General features: G+C 33.8%; 2 protein-coding genes across 2 annotated transcripts in view; one reads left to right on the forward strand and one right to left on the reverse strand.

Annotated features, from left to right (window-relative positions):
• Nucleotides 1-11,410, reverse strand: part of LOC136819026 (ras-specific guanine nucleotide-releasing factor 2-like) — an 89,195-nt gene extending 77,785 nt beyond the window's left edge. The window contains exon 1 of the mRNA XM_067075183.1: nucleotides 11,344-11,410. The gene's annotated coding sequence lies outside the window, so the exon portion shown is untranslated. The remainder of the gene's footprint in view (nucleotides 1-11,343) is intronic.
• On the forward strand, nucleotides 3,209-5,615 carry LOC136819044 (leucine-rich repeat transmembrane neuronal protein 4-like). The gene has a single exon (XM_067075208.1). The coding sequence runs from the start codon at nucleotides 3,266-3,268 to the stop codon at nucleotides 4,466-4,468; it is 1,203 nt and encodes a 400-aa protein (XP_066931309.1). The 5' UTR covers nucleotides 3,209-3,265; the 3' UTR covers nucleotides 4,469-5,615.
• Nucleotides 11,411-17,946: the final 6,536 nt, after the last annotated feature.

Raw genomic sequence — 17,946 nt, forward strand, 5'->3', positions numbered from 1 at the left:
GTGGAAAAGTTTTGAAAAGGAGGCTAATACAGCTGAATTAGGACAAAAGAGAGAACTTTCAAAAACATTTTCCCAAAAATTAATAAGCGGGGAGGTTGGAATAAGAATGTCCTGGGTGGAAAGTTTTCGAAAAATTAATCAGCGGGGGGACGGCTATTAGGTACCCGACAGTATTCAATAAGATAAGAAACAAATAGATTATGTTAAATCAGTGTTAAACCACACGATACTAAAGATCAAACTATTTCAATCCTCATCCTACCTCTACCACCACTTTTTTTTCCCGTAAACCGCCCTGACTATGCGCTTATATATTTTCCCGCGGTTACTGATCCTCTAAAACGGACAATACGTTGTATTGACATACTTCAAAAAGATATAAGCGCTTAACCATCCGAACCTGAGACTCTCATATCTTGATTTGATCTCAATTATGGTAAAGGAGGTTGGAATTAGATTAAAAATTAGACCTTTATCGGAGTAACTTTTTAATGTTCATTGCATAACCTTTTTCTTAGATCAGCGCAAAACTACAATCTCGGTCAAAATATATTGGGAATTTCAGTTAATTCCTCGTTTTAGCAATTTAAAGTTTGGGCGAGAAAGTCGTATTTGGGACAATTGATAAATTAATATTTAAATTTATAGGGTTTATAGACTTCCAGGCCGTATTCTGAGCCCTATTGAACCATGCTTGGACTTTTAGATCATCAGATCCTAAGTTCCGAGTTAAAACTTTACTCTTCCAACCTAATTTAGAGCGCATCCAAATCGTTTGCGGTTGTAAGATTTCGTGGGAATTTACATTTTTTCTCAAACATTATGACCATGATTGTAGACTCTAGTCTACCGCCTGCCTACTTTCGCAGATTTGTTGTACCAGAGTCAAAGTCTGAAAGATGGAAACTTAAGTCTATTTGCTTCTTTCACTTCTTTACACTTGTTTTCTTATTAGAGCAATTTCATAAGAACAATGAAGCTTAAAATTGCTGAAAAATAAGAACAATTTAAGAACAAGCATGAGTCTGACACGGCTAAATTTCAAGAAAATATTAACAATCAAAATAGTATAAGTAGGGTATAATATTGCCTTGAGATTAAGAACAGAATATTGAAGAACAATTTGAGGCTCAAAGTACTAAAAATACAAGAACAACCGAACATCAAAAAGAGTCTACTTATACAAACATGGTGTCAACATGGTAGAACTGTTATTACATGATATGCACCACTGCAGTGTCTTCTGACATTACATCATGGACCCAATCGCTGATTGGTTACAAGTGACGTAAAATCAGTCAATACGTCACATTCAACCAATCAGCTGTTGGGTTTGTGGGAGACATTGCAATGGTGCATATCATGAATATCCTATAAATTCGGTGGTATTTGTCGTTTTTTATAAAAATGACAGTCTTTATTGTTAAGAATCAGTAAATTTTTGATGAGTCTCGGCTTTTCTTATTTTTGGTACTTTGAGCCTCAAATTGTTCATATCCACTCTTATTTCTAGGGTAAGATTGATGGAAATTAGGTTTAACACAATTTCAACTAATTTGACATTCAATTTACTTAAATTCCAAGCCCTTCCAGACTTAGTATTGGGCTTTGTATCCCCTGTGTTGAGGAGGTCTTTTAAGGAAAGATGATCTCCCTGGATTTTTTTTCTATTTTTCAGGACCCCCTTGGATTTTTTGTCTCATTTTTTGAACCACCCTGGATTTTCCTCCTCATTTCACTGACCACCCTGGATTTTCCACCTCATTTCACTGACCACCCTGGATTTTTACACTCGAAAAACAACAAAGAATGAAGAACAACCCGGATTTTTTATTTTCCAGACTATGGTGGACGTTAGACCTCCTCAAAATAGTAAAATAAGGGGTACAGGCCATTTCTGGATTTGCCCATTGCTTTTTAATAGTTCCCTTTTTTGCATTTTTTGAGCCCCATTGTTTTTTATAGAAGTTTTATATTTTTTATAAAAGTTATTTAATTAAAAAAAACAGGCATTGGCGCAGAGAGAGTTAAAACCCGGGACCGGGAGTTAAAACCACTTCAAAAAATACAAAAAAATAAAATATAATTACAATTGCTTTTAAAAATAATTTAATCCTTTTACTGATGAAAATGCAAGAAATATATCGATGATAAACATCTTTAAAGGATACCGTCTTAACCACATCCGACTTTGAACGTTCAAATAACGTTGCTTGTCAATTGAAAGTAATATTGATAATGTAACATAATTATTCTGTCTCCGCTACGTGTCTGATTTGCAATACATGTTTTTTCATAGGTTAAGGTTTCAATGGACAAAAGGTTAAGAACAAGTTAAGAACATTTCAAGGCTTTGCTGCTGATACTCGAAAACACCCATTTTTTTTAGGAACTAGAACAAAAATACTTGTACAAAATTATGAAAATAAGAATATTTATAGAACAATTTCTAGATTAAAAAAGAGACGCTCTTGTCTTTTCAGAAAAATATGTGAAATTTAAAAATATTTTTGTTTGCATGACCTTAACGAGGAGGTATATTGATTCATAGTCATTATAAAAAAAACCCGGTCTGACAATGTTTGTTTTAGCTTTTTGTTCAATCGAATTTTCTTTTGTTACAAACAAAAGGTAAGTTGCGATTTGCATACTTTTTGATCACGTTACGTTAATTTTGATCCACTTTGGATTGGTCTATTTTTCAATCACATGATCAAAAAGTTTGCAAAATAAATCGATTTTGGTACGTAAGCTCTATCTTTTAACAATAAAAAGAGACAAAAAGCCTTCCAGACCAGTGTTTTTATAATGACTATGATTGATTAAGGGCCATGTCGTGAGAAAAAAATGACTTAAGATGAAACCTTAATGCAAAACCGACAAAAAGAGGTTATAACGTTATAAATGATACACGTTTTTTTAATAAGAACAAACTATATAAGAACACGAGGCTTCGATGGCTAAAATGTTAAGAACAAGTTAAGAACATTTTAAGGCTTTGCGGACTTCAAAAAACCCCAATTTTTTAGAAAAATGCACAAAAATGCACAAAAACGCTCAGAAAAGTGCGGAAATAAGAACATGTTAAGAACACTTTAAGGCTTAAAATTTTTTTTGGATATCCTTATAAAAAAAAGATATGTGTGATAGATATTCGATTAAGATAAGATATTTCGTATAAGCTTACAAAAATACTGGGAGGTTTCACTATAAAGGTTTTAACACTCGACGAGTAAAGAGAAGAGGATAGCTTGGAGAGAAGAAGATGGGCCACGTTTTATTCTATTCAACCATTTTATTGTCTCTGGCTTACAGCTTTGTTTCAAGTGCATGCCCAAAGGAATGTCGCTGTTCGGGTAAAAATTATGTTACATGTATAGGGAAAAATATAACGAACGAAGGTGTTAAAGAAATCGCTGCACAATTGAATGAGACCGAACTTGAACATTTATATTTTACAGAGAATAAGATCGATCATTTTGAAGTTAGTTATTTTGTCAATTTTACTAAGCTTAAGAACATCGGTCTCCGTAAGAACTTACTAACAAAAGTTCCCGCTAATGTCTCGATTTTAATTCCATCCATAACCCGACTAGGTCTTTCATATAACATGATAAACTCTATCGTTCGCGCGGATTTCGCTGGTTACCGATCTATCAAAGATTTGGATTTCAAAGGAAATGGAATTGAAAAACTTGACGCAAATCTATTCCAAGATATTCCAAGGCTGACAGATCTGCATTTCAACGACAACAAAATCAAGGTGATTAAAAATGATACATTAAAAGGTTTAACAGAACTTGTTTATATTAACTTTAATGGTAATGGAGTGGAGATCATTGAAAATGGAGTTTTTAACAACATGACTTATAATGAAGTCGAGGTTTATCTCCGGAATAATAAAATCCGGACGCTGGCATCGGGAACGTTCGGCTCGTCTCAGGGTGGAATGTCGGTGAAATTGTCTGGTAATGAGTTAACACCGAATAGTATTCAACCCAAAGCATTTAATGTGGATTCTTTAGAACTAGATAATAATAATTTGACAGCTGTTCATCAAGATTGGTTCGCGTCTTCTTTGAATACTTTCTCATTAGAAGGTAACCCATTAATATGTGATTGTGCTCTATACCAATCACTCGTCTTTACAGGAGGATATTTCTTTGGGACATGTAACAAAACATACAATCTAAACAAATTTTCTGGAGAAAATAAGTTGAATTGTACTTCATGTTTTGGAAATCAATGCCAAAACGGAGCCCAATGCCAAATTATCGATAAGTCTAATTATAATTGTTCATGCACTGAAATGCATTCTGGGAGGTTCTGTCAATTGCGTATCAACAGTGATGGTGATGATGATGGGATTGCTGTTGGATATATTATATTGATTGTGGTGTTAGTTGTATTACTGTTGGCTGGATTATTAGCAGTCGTTTGCTATACCAAGAACCGAAAGGGGAACTGAATGTAGTTTGAGACCATGTTTAGACGTTACGGTTCCGTTCCAAAACGGTTCCGAAACAAGTGTGAACGTCAAAATTCGAAACGTAAAAGATGAAGACGTGTTAAAGCAAAACAAATCGGAAGGGTTTCGCTACACTTTTTTTATCGGATCGGAACTGCTCCGTTTTCTTGCTCCGAAACGTTCCGAAACCAAATATGAACACACTCGATCCGTAACGAAAATCATACCGGAAAGAAACGTAACAGTATCGTGTGAACATGGTCTGAGACTGATGTAGTTTGTGAGACAATAACAGGTGTGATCAAATAATCAATCACTATACAATTTTTGAATATAGTTTCTTCAAACGCTGTCTATATAATCAGAAGGTTTTAGTTTTTTTTTGTGTTTGTGTATTTTTATCCATTAGCTCTACATATGCTTTTACACGTTTTTTTTAATAAGAACATCCAAAATTTTGGAAGCCTTGGAATGTTCTTAACTTTTAGAGTTTTAAGCCTAAAAATGTTCTTAACGTGTTCTTATTTTCGTCATTTTTAGAGTATTTTTGTCCATTTTCTTATGAAATTTGGTGTTCTAGAGTCCGCAAAGCCTTAAAATATTCTTAACTTGTTCTTAATATTTTGGCTATCGAAACCTTAAGTTCTTATATGGTTTGTTCTTATAAAAAAACGTGTGCTCGATTCACGGCAAACATGTTTAGCCCTCCCGTTTTCACCACTTTCACCATCTAACATTATAGTTTTAATTTTAGTGCATCTAATTTTTTTCTTAAAGTTTTCAAGCTTAAGGGAGAAAAGGTTATCCCTCTCTTTATAAGGATACCAGGACTTTAAACGGCGAGTCCCAGCTGGACCTTGTTTTAACGTTCAAATAACGTTATTTGGACGTTATGAATGTCACATGGACGTTGTTTTGACGTTGTGTGCCGTCTGGAGTTGACTTCAAGATGAGAAGTAGGGAAGATGTGTACAGATGAACAAATTGCATATTTGGAAATTTTTTTATGTATCTTCGTCTTTTCAGTCTCTTTCAGTCAATATATATTGTAATATATATTGTAATACGTAATGTATTGTAATGAAATATGGCAAATGCTCTTTCTTATAAGATCAGTTAGCACTTTAATAGAATTATAATGTTTTCACTTTGAACCATCTCTCTTTTTCCCGACAACGTCTCCCCTTATTCCGTAATACCTTAAAAATGGAACTTATTTTGGCGGGAACTTATTTTGGCAAATTCGGCGAATTTAGACAAAATTCGTCAAAATTAGTTCCCGACAAACTTAAATATTTTTGCTCTGTCATTTTCCAAAATAAGTTCTCGCCAAAATTAGATTTTTTAGTATTTTGCCTAAATAACTTCTTGAGTTCACAAAAAAGCTTCGAATAAGGCAAAGTAGAACAAATTTACGCTGTCATTTTGCCAAAATTAGTTCTCGCCAAAATTAAAAATCTTTAGGATTTTTGCCGCTCGTCAAAATTAGTTCCCGCCAAAATAAGTTCCCTTAATGTAGTTTGTCACTCATGCGGAAAAGTGAAAGAATGCTACAACAAAACTAGGTACAAAATCTCTATGATTAGATTGTGTGGAACACCAAAGATTTTTAAAACCTTCTTTTGGATTTTACTCCTAAAATTCTTATAAAATATCATTTTCAGCATTTTTGTGAGTAGACCAGCTTAATTTTCTAAAACATCATGTGATGTTCTTACCTTTAAAATGTTCTGATAATATTCTTAAATTTTTGACCTTGATGACTTTTGTTCTATATACTTTGTTCTCATAGAAAACATAAAGGATGTAAGTGATAAAAAAATTCATCGAGAGAGACTTTCGAAATAAATGACTTGGTATTACCAAAAGAGGGCGGAGGTGATATCATAGGGCGGGGGAGGGGTGTTACAATGGGTGCTTGGTATTACACGCGGACGATAGTGGTCGTTTTTTACCTTCCCCATTATCAAATACACACTTCTCGACATAAATAAACATCATTTAAGGGCCTCGTTTTCAAACGGAATAATTACTTCAAACGACGTTTCAAACGATACAAAAATTGCAGACGGTAACTCGAACCTCTATAACTCGAACAAGTTTTCAGCTAAAAAACATTCATAAAATTCGCGTTCTATATGTAAGGGGGTTGTCAAAACAACAATAAGTTGAAATAGTTCTCCTTTAAGGGTCTCAATTTTCATCACCTCGCAGGGTAGAAAGCCAATAAAAAATGTTTTTCAAGGGTAAGAACTATCTTTTACAAGTCACCTTTTCTCCAATTCATCTCTCTGATGGTGATATTACGCTAAATATTAGTCTCTCTGAGGGTCTGTTTTTTTTTCTGTTTGAGGTCCCGAAAAGTTGGAGGGGTCCCGTATTAAAAGGAGAGGGGCAAAATATTTTCAAGATCTAATAAACGGGAGAAGGGGGTCCCAATAAAAGGGGTTCCGAAATTGTACCTTCAAAAAACCCCAAAATAAGGTAATATAAGCTAAAACCAGGCTATTTAGCAATTTAGTTAGCCTGTGACAGCTGAAAATACTTTTCAAAAATAATTTTCGAAATTTAATAAGCGGGGGAGACTTTAGAGTAAGGGTCTGTTTGTGAAGGTCTAGTGCCCGGAAATTCTCCAACCCAGTTACACTTTCTCCAAATCATACATCTAATAGTGCATAAATTTTAGCCAGGGATCCATTTTTAAGCTTTTATATATAGACTGGATGGCACAACTAAGTGGCTTACTTCAGTGCCAGTAATTCAAGTACATACTTTTTATTGCTAACTTATCTAAGATAGAACAATACTGAGCCTCAGATTATAGAAATTACTGATTTTAACAGATTTTAAACCCAATTTTAATTTTAAGTAAAAAAAAACGCAATTACGTATTTCAGCCTGGAAATTTCAAAAAATTAAGAACAGCCCAATCAAAGCCTTACTGGTTCTTATAAAAAATCGTGCACTTCACTGGGCTCAGCGTCATCAAAAATTATCAGAAAGAAAAGTTCAATAAGAAGTAGACTCCAGCTTTCTCAATCCCCGTGGGTGAATCACATACCTTAAGGGAACTTATTTTCGCAGTAACTACAATTATGGTCGAAATCTATTGAGAATTAAGCTTATTTCTTCGTTTTTCGAAATTTGGAGTTCGGGTGAGAAAATCGATTTTGGGCCATCTCTCAAATTTAATCGGATATTTCAATTTGACTCGGGTGTATAGACCTCCAGGCTTATTTTTAGCCTTATTGGACCATTTTTGAACATTTGGATCCTCAGATCCTAAGGTCCTAAGTTTTAAGTCTCATGTTAAAACTCAGAGTTAAAAATTCTACCCTTCCAACTTTAGAGCACTTACAAATCGATTGTGGTTTCAAAAATTCCCGGTGGATTTCCCTTTTTTCTCAAATATTACAACCATGATTGTAATTCTCGCGTTTTTAGGTGTCAACCGTGAAAATTAGTTCCGCAAAAAACGCCAACTTCATACCCTCGCACCGCAAAAATAATTTCCACGAAAATTAGTTCCCTTAACATAATCGTAGGGCACAATACGACGTTAGTTTTTCAGTAAAGTTGACCACATACCATAAACTTTTGCTCTTTTACCCACATTTCAGTTCAAAAATACATTCTAGATTTTCATTTTTTTTGTCTATCGGATTTTCTTTCCCTATTTCTATCATCAAATTTAATTTAAAGCTGAAAATTTCGAATTTTAAGAAATAAATGTTTCCATTTCAAATAATCCAACGGTCTTAGTTTGGATTATGAGGGAGAGAAAAACAATAAATTCTTTTTTTTCCAAATTCTTCAAAGTTTTCGAAATTGTTCTATTTCTTTTCTCATTCTCCTGAATTAAAGTTTTTGTACTAGTTGTAGCAACTTTTTGGGTAAAAAATTAGTCGTCAAAAAATGATATATTTTGTGCGCCGACGAATATCATTCACCGATAAGGTATCGAGTAAAATATCGTTTTTCTTTTTTAGAGGAATCAAACGAACAGTTAAAAACCGATATTTTTTCCAGGTTGTGTTGGTTTATGTTTGCACATCCAAGCATACTGATTAATCTAAATTCCGTTTGCTTTAAGTGTGCACTCCGTTTTTCTATCATGTGGAAACCACTCCAAATATTTAAGCTGATTACGCTGACCTGGTTTTACCCAGCGTTTCAAAAAGCAAGCTAACCGGATTAACATATTTACAGTACCGCATCCCTGCTGTGAGGTGCTGAAAATAGTCTACAAACTTTAACGTTTGTAAACCTTATGAAGACCTCCACTAAGGAGGTCGAAATCTATTGTTTAGAATAAAAGCTTATATGAAGAATGAACATTTGAACGTTCATTTTAAACTCTAAGTGTGCTCTCCTCTTTGCTACCTGGAGAAACCAGGTTAACATGATCAGAGGACAGCAAACTTGCGCTTATTCGGACTTCTATCATTCGAATCTTTCTTCAGTCCCCATTATGGAGAAACCCTTTTAAAATACTTCAATAAATCGAATCTCTGTAATTCGAACAAATAAGAAAATTCCCCGTGTGACTTCGAATTAGCGAGAGTGAACTGCATGAGAAGGGTTTCCCCATGATTGCAAAAAGATTGAAGATAATATTTGGCTTAGGTTCATTTTGAGCTCGCAGAAAAAAAACCGCAATCGAAACGAAGAGCTTTGTAGACCTTTTCTTTTGGGGTATTTTATGATGAATTACCCTGGAAACAAAGTTTTTGGAAATTCCCAAAAAATAAAAATAAAACGATTTCGACGCTTTTGTTAACGAGATCTTGTAAATTAAAGGTTTTGCTTTTAAATAAGAGTGATATCGTTTGCTCACTCATCAATTTTAATTTACAACCTTTTTGATATTGAATTGAGACGGATGTGGAGCAAGATTGGTCAGAAAGAGGGAAAGAAAAACATCTTTTTGCTTGTATCAGCATAATATATCTATAGGCAGACACTGTCCTGATATGAAATATGTGTCTGATATAAACGGGAACACTTATGTAAAAATAAAACCTTTAATAACGAAAATAAAGTCCTTTTTTGTAATTTCGTGAATCGAAACCGCTGACATGGTCCGACATCTTTCAAATTTCATGGTGATGATTGGCATTTTCAAACTAGGGTAAAAAAATGGGCCTTGAAACACACTAACTGAAACTGGTATGGTCTACCGGGTGTTTTTTGAAATTTCGACATTAAAAAAAAGTCAGTTTTTTTGAAATAATTTTCGAACTACGTTTTCAAATTTAATGTATAATAGCTCAAAATTCAAGTTAGAGCATCCTCTATACAATAAAAAAAGAATGAACAAAAAAATTAAATCCTGAAGCTCACAATATCTCGACAAAGTTGTATACTTTTTTTTGGTGCACCCGGTATAAGGTTTTGATGGCTAGATCACGAGATACTTGGGTTTTAAGTTTGATGACTCAGCTAAAATATTGTAAAATGTGCTGATTCAGCAATAATCATTGATTTTAAAACCTAAATATTTCACGGTCTATCCATCGAATCAAATATTGATTTTCAACAAATAAATATTGATTTTCCATTTCCATAAACACGAACCGAAAATATCCCAAACTTTCCTACATCCTTCCGACAAAAGAAAATCACGAGAGTGGTCATGTTAAACATTTCGATAAGGTGACTATATCTTACCCAAAAATCTCAGATACATTATGTAGCTTGTACCAAACTCTTTTTCGCAGAAAAGACACATGGTTGGCAAGATACAGGCTGAGGTATTCTTACTGACGATTTACACTCTTTTTATTTAAAAGAAAAACTTTAAAAAAAAGAGGCTCAAAATCACAAAACAAAATATAAGAACAATTTAGGAACAATAGATAGATATGCCCTCCGATGCATCGGAATGGGTCCTACCCACGGTGGAGTAGGAATCACAGCGCAAGCAGGCATTGCAACCCTGCAGATGCGAGCTGCCGAGCCATGGTGTATACCACGACACTCGAACTACACGGGAGAACGGATGTCCTCGCAGGTGTAGAGCCTCCTGAGTGTCACGACACACCACAATGTCTGAAATATCTACCCATACTCTTGTATCAGAGATTTAGGAACAATGCTGAGCCTGAAATTACTCAATTTCAAGCAATTTAGGGGTCAAAGAACAAATTGAGGCTCAAAGTGCCAAAAAATAAGAACAGACGAGTCTCATCAAAAATTTAGTACGCTTATAAAAAACGACATGCATTGACAATATAAGAATCATGCTTCACACCATACTTCCTTGGTGAGTTAAAAATTCAACGAAGAATAAAATCAGGAAACCAGGGCTCGACCAAGTGATTAAAAATCAATTGATTAACCGAAAGAAGGTTTTCTGATTTGGCTATGTTAAAGAGGCCCCAGAGACCTTTCAAATTACGCAATCACACAAAAGAATTCCAAATCACGTTATCACAAGTTGAATTTCCTTTCTATCACGATCATGTTTATCACGTTGGTTCCTCCGATCACGCAATCACGCACTTTAAAATCGAAAATCGCGCACTTTAAAATCTTAAATCACAAATATGAAAAACTCTTATCACGCCATCACGAAAACCGCAAGGGCCTTGTTAAAGAATAAAGCTACATATGAGGTACGAACCCGTCAACCCGTTGAAAAGAGTAGTATTCGCCGAGTCCGTTAGCCAGCATGAACTACTTTAACACAATTTTGACCCTATAGCATAACATAACGTTACTATCAGATCTTCAATTTCAAAAATTGAAAAACGAAAATCTCAAAAATTAAATTTCAATACAATATCACAATATCTCTTCTGCTTTTCAAAACGGCAAACCAAAGAAAATGTAAATGAGCAAAATATCGCAACATAAACAAAAAATTTACCTACTGTTGTTATCAAGCAAGTCCACGAATCTTACCTAACATAATAAAAAAAACACAAAATAAAAGTACTGAAAATCTTTGTATTTTACTTGCATCTTTTCCCCTTAAAGTTTCTATTTTGCATAATGCATGATAGATGGGGAGAATATTATATATCTCTTTTCTCTTCAAAAATTTTTACTGGTACATTATCATTTTTGTTATTTATAAGAAAAACATGGGATACTTAGAAAAATAAATCATTGCAAAAGAAATTTAAAGAGAGGAGGTGTCTTTGAAATGTTGGATGCAGAAGTTGCACCAATATAATCATCACTGTGAACAGTTAAACAACTTCAAAAATACAAACAGCGTTTCAAACATATAAGAGTGAGCCCAAATTTCGATATTTATTCCTATGAAGGATTTGAAGATGGAATATATCTCTTATTCTTTATGCTTTATTCTTTGTTTTTTGTTTTTATCTTTTCAACTTTAAATTTTTATCAGTCCCTTTCTCTGCTTTTCAGCAGTTGTCTCTTTTCTTTTTTTATATCTTTGTTCTTCTATATCGCTTAGTCCCACCAATATGCTTTGATTGCCCTTTTTTCATCTCCTTATATCGACATAATGCTACAGTTTTTTTTATAAGAACTTTTAAAGCCTTTGGATGTTCTTAATTTAAGCTTAAAGATGTTCTTAACATGTTCTTATTTTCACCACTTTGTGAGCATTTTAGTAGTTGTGCGATATTCTATAAGAAATTGGGCGCAAAGCCTTACTGTTCGTAATTTGTTCTTAACTTGCTCTTTGTATTTTTAAGACTCATAAAGTTAAGAGCGTTCAAAGGCTTCAAAAATTTTATATGTTCTTATAAAAAAACATGTAATCTTAATATACATGCTTCAATTACCTAACGGTTTAACAAGGCATTAAAGGTAGCATTTTCTTAGCCATTACTAAGATCGCAGGCTCAAATAGTTTCAGGAATTGTTCTAAATTTGATGCCTCAAATATAGAATAAGTCAAGAACATTTTATAGCTTTGCAGAAGAAAACACACAATTTTTTGAAAAAGTGCACAAAAAACTCACAAAATGTTTGAAGTAAACATATTTTTCAAAGCTTAAAACTCAGGAAGTTAAGAGAAAAAAAAAACTCTGGAAGTTCTTAAAGATAAAGATGTAACATATTTTTCTACCCTTTTGCAATCGCAATGAAAAGATACCAACATAAGTGAGAAAGAAAAGGCTATTTTGAAATTTTTTCACATTTTTCATCATATATCAAGGTACTATTTTTTAAACGAGTCTACTAATATAATGGAAAAGAATGAACGCAGGTTCCTTTTTCCCTTCTTGAAAAGGCCAGCTTAACTTTTTTTCCTAAGTAAACTATGCTCTACACGCTTTTTTTTTTAGGAATTTTTTTTATAAGAATGGTGTAAATCCATTTCATTATGGATATTCTTAACTTTTTTGGGAAAATCATCTTAAAATATTCTTACAGCATTTTTAGGTTAGGATCCTAATTCAGACTAGATTTAACATTTAGTACATATGTCTCAAGCATAAAATGGCATTTTTGTGAAATGAGCCTTACTTTGGGGTAATTGACAATTTATAATTGAAAATGCTCCAGAAACGGCATTCTTAGCTTGAGTAGCCAAATCCCATGATGATGATATTCTTAGCATTATTCTTAATTTTTTGGCCATTTTCATCATGGACATTCTTATAAAGTGTATTCTTATTAAAAAAGCTTTTAAAATACCTTCAAAAATCAGTTATCTGCTATCAACTACAATAGTGATAAATGATCTGAATATGTTTCAAACCCACAAAGTTTGAAGAGTGTAAAGCCATTGAGTATATTAAAGCCCCAAAGGGACTAGAGTTGAAAATTTTAGATGGGAAATAAAGCCACTTATTTCTAGACTAGTAAATCAAGTCGTTGCAGCTTTTACGCTTGCAATGGGCTCACTACGTTCACTGAGACGCTTTCAAAACCACTTTCCAGCGGCAATTTATCTTTTTTATAAGAACTCTTTATAAGCACCATTCCCGCGTTTCTGTGTCCAAGGAAAGACTTATTTCAGGCGTTACCCGTTAGGCAGTTTTTATGCCGTATGAAAACACAGCAAGCACATATGCAGGAGTAAATTCAAACTAGCATTTCCCCTATCATTTGAATAGCAAAAATCATGTAACAGATGCACGAGTCTTATGAAAAAGGTTAATTTTTCAGGAGGAGAAGCATCCCTCCCTTAGTTAACAAAGTATCATGACCATCAAATTTCGAATAATTTATTTGCATAATTTTGTTCGGCCACTTTCCTGGTTGGCATTGACCAATCGGCTGGTTCGATTTGACTTAAATTTGCTTTTTGAGGCTGGTTGTCAAATCAAAGAGACTCAACAAAAAAAATTGGTTCGTAAAATACCTGTCGACCATCCTGCCGGACCTCAGGAACTACTGAGGCTCTCACCAGTGATAGATACAAATTTCCTAAAGAACATCCGAAATTTTGGAAATATGGAAGGATGATTGGTTTTCTTAAAGGGGTATAAAAGTAGTAAAATGTAAACATTGCGCGAACCACGTGTCATTAAAGAGAACCATTAAAAGGTAATTTGATTTGTAATTGGAGCAAACCAGGGGATAAGTGGCGCTGTTCGGGTGGCCTCGGACTGCGGTCGTAGAATTACTTACTTAACTATAACTATGGACCAATCCCATGCGACGTCATCTTCACCCACGATCAGCCGTACAGGATGATTTGGTAACACCTTGATAGCTCAAAATCTTCAAATATTCCCCATTTAGACCTGCGCATAGTTTTTGTTTCGTGGGTGAAATTTTTGTCAGTTAGGAACATTGCCGTTGATTCTTCCAAGCTGGCACACAACGTTGTTTTAACGTTAAAATAACGTTATTTGGATGTTATGAATGTCAAATGGACGTTGGTTTAACGTTGTGTGCCGTTGATTCTTAGAATTTAAATCTTACCTAAAAATCTCAGTTCCAACCACAACCAGTTTAATAAAATAAAAATTTCCTTTTTTTCCAAAACACAACGTTTTTCAATGCGGTTTCCATCCATCATTTTATTAACTGAAGAATGTCTTGTTTCGACGGATTGACCAGAATGATTGCCCCTCCCTAAAACCAAAATCTTTCAACTGATAACAGTATGTTTGAAAAACTTTTTGTTGATTAGCTGTCCAAAAAGTAGACACAAAATTAATTTCACGTGTCTACGTTTTCTTTAATAAACCAAAAGTTTTCTTTTTACCCATCGATCATGAAATACACGTGTTTTTTGTAAGAACATCCAAAATTTTTTGAAGCCTTCGGTTGTCCTTTATAACTTTTTGAGTCTTAAGCTTAACAAGCTACATGGACCTACCTGATGTTGGAAGTTAGATAGCAATGAGGAGAAAAATGAAAACAATTAGTCGCAGAAAATATAGCGTTTAGCAAAAATGCATAACACGTCGAATACATCATTAATTGTTGATAAGGGAGAGGGAAGGGTTGTAGGGAAAATAAAAATAAAAAGTTCCGACTTCAAAAATCAGTTTTATTTTCGATGTTCCGACCTTGATATATTTCATTTTTAACCCTTAAAGTGCCACGGTTATTATTTTCTAAGTTCTTTTAAAGAAAATCGCTAGTTCAAACTTTAAAGGCTTATATCTCCGGATCTAGAAGGAGTTAGAAGCTCGTTTATAGCACGTTGAATGGCTTAGAGTCTCATCTATATGCGCTGCGCGGACCTGACTGAATGATAGAAAGGTGCCGATTGGTTAAACTTCAAACTAATTCAATATCACTGGAAGACAGAATCAGGTTATTCAGGGCCAAATTTGGAGGTTCTTGGATCACTCATTGACCAAAATCTTAAAAAGTAGATTTTTGTCAAATTCTTGCATTTTTTTTTGACTTTTTAGCTTAAAATCTCGCTGAAAAGACTCACTCTTGATTTTTTTTTTTTTGCTTGGCCATCAAGCCCAATCCGATTCCTACGAGTTAGATCAAAAATGACGATGACTCAAACTGGACATTACAGGAGGGCTTCACTCTCCTACATAGCATAGGGCTTCACCCTCCTTCATAGCCCATGTCTGATATATACGACATTGGCACTTAAAGGGTTAAGGTGGTTCGATTTTTCGCCTTAAAAATACCATTCCTCCGCACCAGGTGGTCGAAACTTAACATTTTCTTTATCTACTTTTCACGCTGAATCCGTTGGTAACCTCAGATATTTGATTTTCAGACTTCGAAAAAACCCGTTAGTAAAGGGGGGATATAAGTTCAATCGATTATAACTAAAAATCGATTCATTCGAAAACTGCAGGAGATTCGAAGGGCAAATTTTTTTGTCAATTCTACACCCTATTAGGGGCATAGTAAAAAAAATGTGCCCTGGTCTAAGGGGTACCCTACGAAATGACACAATTCACTACCTTGGCCGCTGGCCTATGACAATTAAATAATGCTTGCTGGTTGGCATTGTTATTAATAATGTTTTTGTTTGAAAAAACAAAGAAATATTAGGAAAAAGTCTAATGAATAAAACGGCAAAAACAGCGATTTCCGGCATTTTCAGCCGGAAAAAACTTTTTCTCAAAAATCGGACTCGGTCTTGTTTTGGACATTGCTAATACACTGTCCTCGAGATGCATAAATTTATTGTTGTCAAACAGATTTCATTACTATAAATTACATATTCAAATCAATTTAAATTCCCAAAGGAAGTATTATCTCTAAAACAAAAGAACATGAAATTCAAAATGCCTAATGAGGTGTAAACAACACAATTATCATTGTGAATATGTAATTTTATAGCAATGAAATCTGTTTGAAAACGAGGACAGCAATGAATTTATGCATCTCGAGAAGAGTGTATGCGCATGCAAAAAATCGGAAAAAACTTATCATAAAATCTCGAGAAAATGCCAAAAAACCGGTTTTTCAGGCAAAAAATTTTTTTTTTTCGAAAATCGGGCTCCGTCACATTTTGGGCATCGCTATTTTGCACCTTTGTGCCAAAAATCAGAAAAAACTAATGAGCCAATCTAAAAAAGAGCTGGTAGCAAACGGACGGACGAACGAACGAACGGACAAAGGTTAAATTTTTTAAAGGACCTCCAAGAGGAAGGTCCAAAAATGTACTTAATATGTTTGAGTATTTTTGTGTAACTTACTTAGAAATCGGGTGTTTTTGAGTCACAAAAGCAATAAAACTTGTTCTTAATATTTTGACCATCGAAGCCTCATGTTCTTATATAGTTTGATCTCATAAAAAACGTGTATAATAGAAAGTGGTCAACATTTCATCTAATATTTTTCCTTTTGCAGTTTGACTGTAGAGCAAAAATTGAATAAAACTCACATATAACTGTTTGTCAATCTCGGTTGTGTTGTCCAAACGTCCTTATCGATATATAGATTCCCACGAAAATTCCCACTAAAATTAAATTGTAAGTAAGAATAATTGGATTGATAGACCTTTTCATAAATTACGTCACGAACATCACTTGCCTCGTTTTGGAATTATATATTAACTCCCAGCGGATTTTATTAAAACTGCTTTCTATTCATAAAAAATCATTTAAATGTCTCAAGGGACATAATCACTATGGTAATTGTTTGAATACGAGGCAAATGGTGTTCCTGACGTGATTATGAAAAGGTCTATTAGAATATTTTTTAAATGATCCCGGGGCGCATGCAGAAGTCTCTATAACTGGAATTACCTATAATTTGAACAATCCATTAACCTGTGTGTGTTTGGGTAAGCGAGACTCAACTCCAGATAAAGAAAGAAGGTATATCAAAAAGCCTTTTTGGACAAAAAATATATTAATTTTATTGAATTCATGATATGCACCACTGGAGAGTCTTCTGAAAACCTTTAAAATTTTCCACTCAATATGTCACTTAAACAATAGAAAAAGTGACGTATTGGGTGGAACAAACAGAAAGGTTGCATAATTTCGTGAAGTCACGTTGCAGTGGTGCATTTCATTAATAGAAAAAGACATAGTTAGAAACAGTGTAAAAACCTTCTTACCGTTCAATAATCCAAGAATATTTTCTTTTTTCCATTTCTTTGTACGATCTATCGATTCCATCACCACAAACTAAAATTTTTAGTATCGGATTTCAACTGTTATTGTATTGTTTTGTTAAATTTTCTTCTATATTGTTTAGTATCTTTTTGTTCCGTTCTTACTTTCTGAAAGAATGTACAACATTAAAAGTTTAAGATGGAGTGTTGAAATATTGGAAACATTTATTGTGTCATTTTTGAGGGGTGAAATTTAATATCTTAATTAAGTAAATTTGGAAAGTATTAAGTTGATTTTCATGATATAAAATAATTCAAAGATAAAATAATATACACCTACATAATTTTTTTTTGTAAATTACATTAAAAATCGATACAGCTTTGGATAAAATCAAAAAAAATTAAACTCGACATGCAAAAAATAGAAAGACTGGTGACGAACAAGAAATACATACTCAGACAAGTGAATCGATTCTTGATAAGATGATTTTAACCATATGAAGCGTCAAATTACGTGAACTTGCTATGTGACTTTTACTCTTTTTTTATA

This window comes from Clytia hemisphaerica, unplaced genomic scaffold (genome assembly GCF_902728285.1).
Source record: "Clytia hemisphaerica strain Z4C2 unplaced genomic scaffold, Clytia hemisphaerica genome assembly, whole genome shotgun sequence".
Taxonomy (NCBI): Eukaryota; Metazoa; Cnidaria; class Hydrozoa; order Leptothecata; family Clytiidae; genus Clytia; species Clytia hemisphaerica.